The sequence below is a fragment of the Macaca nemestrina genome, chromosome 4, assembly GCF_043159975.1.
Source record: "Macaca nemestrina isolate mMacNem1 chromosome 4, mMacNem.hap1, whole genome shotgun sequence".
NCBI lineage: Eukaryota > Metazoa > Chordata > Mammalia > Primates > Cercopithecidae > Macaca > Macaca nemestrina.
The window spans coordinates 18640762-18649027 of NC_092128.1; the positions used below are offsets into that span (position 1 = coordinate 18640762).

Here is an 8266-nt window from a genome sequence, read left to right on the forward strand (position 1 = left end):
TAAAACGGTGATAGTTTCTTGAGGAAATATTTATGATGCCCTAGACAATCTTGGCTGGGATTCTCTGCTTTCTTGGAAATAGCCAATAAAGAATAAGTCATTGTTTATTTTTTTAACTTTTTTTTTTTTTTTTTTTTTTTGAGACAGAGTCTTGCTTTGTCACCCAGGCTAGAGTGCAGTGGCCGGATCTCAGCTCACTGCAAGCTCCGCCTCCCAGGTTCACGCCATTCTCCTGGCTCAGCCTCCCGCGTAGCTGGGACTACAGGTGCCTGCCACCTCGCCCGGCTAGTTTTTTGTATGTTTTAGTAGAGACGGCGTTTCACCATGTTAGCCAGGATGGTCTCGATCTCCTGACCTCGTGATCCGCCCGTCTCGGCCTCCCAAAGTGCTGGGATTACAGGCTTGAGCCACCGCGCCCGGCCTTTAACTTATTTTTTTGAGACAGGGTCTCATTCAGTCACCCAGGCTGGAGTGCAGTGGCACGAATACAGCTCACTACAGCCTTGACCTCCTGGGCTCAGGTGATCCCGGGCTCAGGTGGTCCTCCCACTTCAGCCTCCTGATTAGCTGGGACTGTAGGTGTGTGCCACCACGCCTTGGTAACTTTTTGAATTTTTCCTAGAGGGGGTTTCACCATGTTGCCCAGGCTGGTCTCAAACTCCTGAGGCTTTGTGCTTTTAAAATGTTGCTCTCTGTTATGAGCTGTGACATACTGAGGCACATTATTGGTGGGACAGTGCTCAAGACAGGTCTACCCAAGAGTGTGGAAGGCGCCAGGGACGCATTCAGTATCCTGTCCTCAAACCCAGGGCACTGGGACTGAAGGCAGCCTCCACCACCCCTACTCCAGGCAGCTGTCCTCTTGCTGTGGTCAAGGATTCCCGGGATAGTCCAGCTCCAGGAATACCTTGGAGCTTGCATCTAATTCCCATCTAGCTTCCAAAGACTAGGCCATATAACTTGTGTTCCATTTCTGACATCCGTGCTAAGTAGAGGGAAGTATCTTGTGATGAACTTTCTGATGTGATCATGCTAGGAATTGTAGTAGAAAGAAGACTTTGTTACAAGGATCATCGTTTTAATCTGAGCCTCTGGTCTCAGTTCTCTGCTCTGCCTATGGCAAATTATGTGTATGTGGTGTTCTTTTTTTTGGCAACTGAAATGTGATGTTAAGTATTTTGTAGTATTAGCCATACTTTTCAAAATCATTTTCTAATTCATTGACGATTAAACGTTACCTTTGTATGAAGTCAAAATGAATGTAATTGTACAAATCCATTGTTATGTTCAAAACATGACGCTCTAACAGAAGTAACTTGTTGTTGCATTTTTAATCCTATTTTCTCTTCACAGACAAGTTGTACAATTGTGTTTATCTCGCCATTAATAGTGAGGGAAATATTCTCTCTCATGCGAAGGAGACAGGCTCATATACTGAGGGAGTGACTGGTGCCTGCGAGACAGAAAGAACAACGTCAGCCACATCAGGACCGTTGGGGCTTCGAATCTGCCCTAATTTGGGTTTGTCTAGGAGCACCAGCCTGACCTTGGATTGTCAGGGCTCTCTCAACACTGCCAGCCACCTGACATGCTGACCAGCGGTGAAGGCTGAGCGAGTTTTCTACACTACAGGAATTATTGTTGATGATTTTTGTTGTTTCATGAATGTGCCGAGTGACCTCTGACTCTGCCAGCATCTTTGTGTGGCCTGTTGAGGTTTAGCATTTTAACCTTAACTGTTGTTTTGGACTTGAACTTTCTCTAGCCTCAAAAATGGAGTGAATAGGAGGCAAAGCCACGCGTGGTTTGTGTTGGTGATGTGTTCCACAAATGGAAGAGATCATTGCATTTTGCTTTGGTAATGAGTTTATAGAGAGTGGCTCATCTTTGAAGCATCAAATCCCGATCAAATGCTCAAGCTGGACCGAGCTGCCAGCCTGCCTTGGACAAAGAATCCCTCTGTTCCCTGTGGTGGGAAAGATCACACTACATGCCCGTTGAATGGCTCAGTCACTCTGTGTCTGATCCAAAAGTCATTCAGCCCTAGAAGCATGAATATCTTCAAATTATTGTCAACTGTTCTCCTCCATCTTCATTCAAATTAACTTTGGCTCCTGGAAGTATTTAGTCTTCCTTTCAAGGACCATAAGGTACATCAGTTATCTCGAACATTCCGACGTGTGACTCGCAGCCGAAGCAACTCCACCCCAGATCTGTTGTCTGGGAACTTTAGGATCCTCTAGGAAGCTAATCTGCTTAGTCTATTTTTAGAGGATTGATCTCTGGCACAACCGGGTTCCTGGAGTTACCTCAGCTGAGGACTAGAATTAGAGAAAAGGGAAAGACCTTTTGTTCTAGTAAGTGTCAAGTACGGATGCTCTTTGACTTACGGTAGGGTTACGTCCCAGGAAACCCATTGGAAGTCAAATGCATCTAATACCCCTGACCTACCGAACGCCACAGCTTAGCCTCGTCCACCCTAAATGTACTCAGAACACTTAGAATTGCCCACAGTTGGGTAGAATCATCTAACACAAAACTCTGTTTTATAATCAAGTGTTGAATATATCATGTAATTTATTGAATACTGTACATTATGTCGAAATTGCAACCGTTTCGCACCATTGTAAAGTCCAAAAATCAGAAGCTGAGGACTGACTGTACGTGACATTGAATCACAATGAGTGGATTACTAGGGCCTGAGGGGTGTCCGTTCTTTAGAAAAATGTAGAGTATATATCTTCAGGGCTGTGAATTCCATACTAGTTATCAATATTTTAAGATCATTCTGTATATGTATATATTTTAAATTATACAAGCAAGCTAGGAGGAGAATGTGCAATTTTGAAGGACACCTAATTTGCATTGGGTTAGGGAATATTTTTCAACCTCTTGCTTTATACTCTGATATGGGGTGTGTTTATGAACTTGTTAATATTATTTAATCATGCAGATTTCCAATCATTGTATTGCTCATTCACTGACAAAAAGGGAAAATACGAAACACAGAAAGGGGAAATAAACTGACTTTTATAATGAACCTCCGTTTCGGTATTTAAATGTATATACCATGAGTGCTGAGATTTAGAATGTGATCAGTGCCCTAATGTTTCCTGATACTGAGCGTTCCCGGGTGAGCCCACGCTAACCCACAGCATTGCTGGGTCACCTGCTCCTTCACCCGAGGTGCTGGGGTGGCTTCATTTCCATCTGTTCTGTGAAAACTTGCCCTTTCCTACTGTGGAAGACTGTGCTCCGTTTGGATGAATTGCCTGGTTGTAAGTTAAGGGCCGTCTGTTTTCTCATCGAACCTCTTGATTGGCGTTTGGTTCAGAGTTTCCTTTCCAGCTGCACTGTGGGTGTGGTCTCATCTTTGTGTCCCCACACCAGCCAGTGTTTTCTTACCCACTTGAACCTTAGATTGGTGACTGTTTCCCTGACTTTTCTGTGGCCCCCGAGCTGTATTGAAATAAAACCATTTTTTGATTTTTTTTGAGACAAGAGTCTCGCTCTGTCACCCAGGCTGGAGTGCAGTGGCACGATCATGGCTCACTGCAGCCTCGACCTCCTGGAGTCAAAAGTGATCCTCCTGCCTCAGCTCCCAAGGAGCTGGGACTAGCCTCCCAAGTAGCTGACTGTGCGCCCCCATGCCCGGCTAATTATTTTTAGTCTTTTTATTTTCTGTAGAGATGAAGTCTCACTGTTTCCTGGCTGATCTTGAACTCCTGGGCTGAAGCGATCCTCCCACCTTGGCCTCCCCAAGTGCTGGGATAACAGGCATGAGCCACTGGGCCCTGCCTAAAATGAAATTACAAATAAATGCTCGGCACTGGACAACATGAAATAAGGATATATTCCCTTATTCTAGTTCTGCCAATCTGCACAGGATTTAACTTTTTTGTTTTTTTTTTGAGATGGAGTCTCACTGTGTTCCCAGGCTGGAGTGCACTGGTGCAATCTCGGCTCACTACAACCTCCACCTCCCAGGTTCAAGCGATTCTCCTGCCTCAGCCTCCCAAGTAGCTGGGACTACAGGCACACGCCACTATGCCCGGCTAATTTTTGTATCTTTAGTAGAGATGGGGCTTTGCCATGTTGGTCAGGCTGGTCTCTAACTCCTCAAGTGATCCACCTGCCTTGGCCTCCCAAATTGCTGGGATTACAGGCATGAGCCACTGCACCCAGCCAGGATTTAACTTTAATGAACATCTAAGAGTTTGCTTTATTTTCTTAGTATCTTCTCCCTCGAAAAGGGATGAGAAAGCCATAGTGAAAGCTGGTTTGAAAATGCATCCTTTCCTCACAGCCAGATCGCCAATGCTCACTAGGTTGAAATCAGATGCTGCGGTCTGCCTTTTCTTTTCAGAAGCTGTTTTTTTTTTCTTACAGTTTCAAAGGAGGAAATGTCTCTCGCTACTCTTGCTATTCCGTCCTTTCCTGGTTCCGAGGAACCAGAGTGCCACAGTCAGCATGCCTGCAGCAGTATTGGAGGAGCTGCTGTGCCTCATGATGTTCTGTGGGATGGAGAATGTACAATGCTGTCAGCCCTTTGCGCCCCTTTCCTTTTTCCTTTTTCCCTCCCGCTGCTCTTTTTTTTTTTCTTTTTTGAGACAGGGTCTTGCTCTGTCACCCAGGCTGGAGCGCAGTGGCCCACTCCGGGTAGCTAGGGCTACAGGTGCTCACCACCACACTCAGCTAATTTAAAAAATTTTTTTTTGTAGAGAAGGGATTTCGCTGTGTTTCCCAGGCTGGTGGTGTCTTACACCTGGGCTCAAGTGATCTGCCCACCTCGGCCTCCCAAAGTGCCTGGATTACTGGCATGAGCCACCGCACCCAACCCCCTTCTTCAAAACCTCCGGAAGTCCTCCTGCCTCCCAAATCAATACATGGTAAAGCCTTTTCTTTTCCCTACTGACTTTTCTGACTAATGCCCTAGTTTTCTTTTTGCAGCTAAACTATTTGAGTTAATAGACAGTATCTGCTGCCTTCCCGTCTGTGCTACTCATTTCCTCCTCAACTAGGTAGCTGCCTATCTATTGGCCCAGGACGGTCCTGGTTTATGCCTGTCATTCACCGTAATTATCAATGGTACTTCCTTTCGCTCTCTGAGTGTCCTAGTTTGGACCCCGTATCTCTAGCCTCTGGCCTCTCATCACCCTACAGCATTGAGGGTCACTGAATTTTGAGATTTTTTTGCCCCCTCATCCCGTATTTGTGCTTGACACCTGTAACCACTTCGTCTTTCCCAGGACTTTTTCTTCTTTGGCTTCTCTGGCATTTTAATTTATCGAATCTTCTTATCGACTATCCCTTTTCCTGGGTTCTCTCCTCTGTTCCCCCTGTGCTGGTTTCCCTGATGAGCTACTTTTGTAATCTACCAGTAACCCCGTCAAGTACTTATTGAACAAGAAGCCACTAAAGAGAGGAATGGCATCTGTTTGTTAATGACTATCTGGTGCATAGTTAAGAACAGCCGGTCTCAGGGGAGGGGACTGGACTCGACTTATATAATCCCAACCCCTTCTCCCCTCCCCACACAGACCACTCTGCCAGTTTGCTGCATTAATCATTTTCAGCTCTTTAGGTCATAAACCCTTTTGAGAAACTGAAAGCCACTTAATGTCTCCCAGATTGAAATGCTTATATGAAAAAATATTCGCAATTTTCTTATTGGGTGAGCATGGGCCAAAACTTGAAGCTCATCGTTGGACCACAAAGTTCGAAACCTTGGTCAAGAGAATCAAGTACCTGGGATTGAGATTCTGCAGAGTTCAGTTTCACTCACTTTCTGTACTGACCCTCCCATTGCCTGTCTACACGAACCTTCTGCAGCGTCAGACCAGCTAGCTCGTTTACTCACTGCAAAGGGAAGTTGTGCATTCGTATTCATACCTTCTTGTCTTGATTGACACCTCTCTTTAATACCGCTTTTTTGCTCCCAGCTTCGTGAATCTTAATTTTCCCTCAAGGCTTGGCCAAGCACCATCTCATCTGAGGAACCTTTCCCAACCAGCCATGCTAGCCCTTCCTTCTCTACCATCTCTCCTTCCCTTAGTGGTAATGTCAGTGTTGCTTATTTGGTGCTTAGCTGTTTCTGTCTTCCCTATTTTTGTATCTAACTCCCCAAGGAGACGGCTGCTGTTTTTCTGCAGTGCCCAGCTCCTCGCATGGTTGGTGCAGAATAAATGTGGAGTGTGTTGGGAAGGGTGGGAGGAAGATTCAAGAGTGGAGTGTGGGCAGAGCAGGCCAGGGCAAAGTTCCTCCCTGACCCTGCATACTGCCCCGCCACCTGCTTTACACAGGACGCTGCACGCCTGCAATTAATGGCCGCAGACTGTCGGCGCTGCCCAGGTTCTCGGACTACGTGGCTTTTGAGTGCAGTCTCCTCTCCTCTGGCTCTTGGCAGCCTCGCCAGCTCTCCCTGAGGGCTCAGCGGCAGCGAACAGTGAGCTCTTTTGCTCCAATACAAATCTCCATGTTATTCAAGCTGCTGTCTTTATTTCTGCTGTGTGTTTTTACTTGGCCTGTCCCTTCCAAGCATTCAAACTCTCTTCATCCCTCATAGTCCCCTTCGTTGCCCACCTCCATGAAGCTTTTCCTGATAACCCTACTAGTAATGCTATTTTCCTTCTGGAAACCTCTCTTGAAAGCCCTTATCCTTAGACCACACAGTCTGCCCCAGGCTGATTGGTTTTATTGCCTTATTTTGTTCTCTATTGTTTCTGGCTAAGTTGTCATTTCCTCAATTAAATTGTGAGAGTCACAGGAGTCAGCACCCGGCCCAGGACACAGCAGCCATTTCATCACCACTGGCTAATGTTCCTTCCTACCTTGCTTCTTCTGTGCCTTTAGAGTCAATGTCATCGCCTTGTGCTTTTCCTTAGGCCATTTCTGGTGACATAAAGTTTGTTTCAGCTTATGTCTAGAATAAATCAAATTAAATGTGAAATACCGGCTGGGCATGATGGCTCATGCCTGTAAACCCAGCACTTTGGGAGTACGAGGCGGGTGGGTCACTTAAGGTTAGGAGTTCAAAACCAGCCTGGCCAATGTGATGAAACCCTGTTTCTACTAAAAATACAAAAATTTAGCTTGGTGTGGTGGTGGCGCCTGTAATCCCAGCTACACAAGAGGCTGAGGCAGGAGAATCACTTCAACTCAGGAGGCAGAGGCTGCAGTGAGCCGAGATTACACCACTGCACTCCAGCCTGGGCAAAAGAGCAAGACTCCATCTCAAAAAAAAAAAAAAAAAATGAAATACTGATATTTACATATACATGATCATAGATAATACAAATCACTTCAGTGGTTTTATATTTGTGTGTGTGTGTGTGTGTTATATGCAATGTAACAATGATTTGTTACTATATGGCTTTTTGGAAGTAAGAACATATGCATGTTGCATAGTGAATCAAATAATACTCGAAAAGTTCTGTACCTGGACACCAAAGGTGTGGTCTTTCAGCCATTAGTGAAATAATGCTTCATAGGTGGATGCATCTTTAAAAACTGCTGTTCCATTCACCACTCTGTTTTCTCCCCTACACAGTCTGAGGTCCGCAGATGGTTCTGTAGTTTACATGTGAGAACCAAGATTCAGAGAGGGTAAGTGGCTTGCTGGGAGTCAAATCATCTAAATAACAGAACTAGGACTAAATTAAAACCCAGTTTTTAAAATTTAACTTCAGTGGCTTCTTTTTCTGCCATGCAGCCTCTCCTTAAATTGACTCTTCCCCTAGACTTACTTCCATGGTGTAAATTGGGTGGCCAGTTCTCATCTTTCTCTAGGGCCAGGGTCCCAAGGGTGAGCAGAATTGTCAGACCTGCACCTTTGTGTGGAAACCACCTGCGCCCCGTTCCTGCTGTTGGGCTGTGGCCCCACAGGGATGTCCAGGCCACCCTCGCTGACTGACCTTGCCCTGGGGTCTTAACCTCTCTTTAGGGGGTCTTCTGTACTAGATTTGCCTTTTTATTTATTCATATTTTAAGATGGAGTTTTGTCGCCCAGGCTGGAGGGCAGTGGCATGATCTCGGCTCACTGCAACCTCCACCTCCTGGGTTCAAGGGATTATGCTGCATCAGCCTCCTGAGTAGCTGGGAGGTGCCTGGCACCGTGCCTGGCTAATTTTGTATTTTTAGTAGAGATGGGGTTTCACCATGTTGCCCATGCTGGTCTTGAACTCCTGACTTCAGGTGATCCACCCACCTTGGCCTCCTAAAGTGCTGGGATTACAGATGTGAGCCACCGCGTTCGGCCTAGGTTTGC

General features: G+C 45.9%; 1 protein-coding gene across 2 annotated transcripts in view; it reads left to right on the forward strand.

The window, feature by feature from the left end:
• LOC105471284 (solute carrier family 37 member 3) overlaps positions 1-1581 on the forward strand; it is a 64267-nt gene extending 62686 nt beyond the window's left edge. For both annotated transcript variants that reach the window (XM_011723672.2, XM_071094370.1), the window contains one exon: positions 1354-1581. In XM_011723672.2, coding sequence (XP_011721974.1) covers positions 1354-1446 — 93 coding nt within the window. In that variant the 3' untranslated portion in view covers positions 1447-1581. The remainder of the gene's footprint in view (positions 1-1353) is intronic.
• Positions 1582-8266: the final 6685 nt, after the last annotated feature.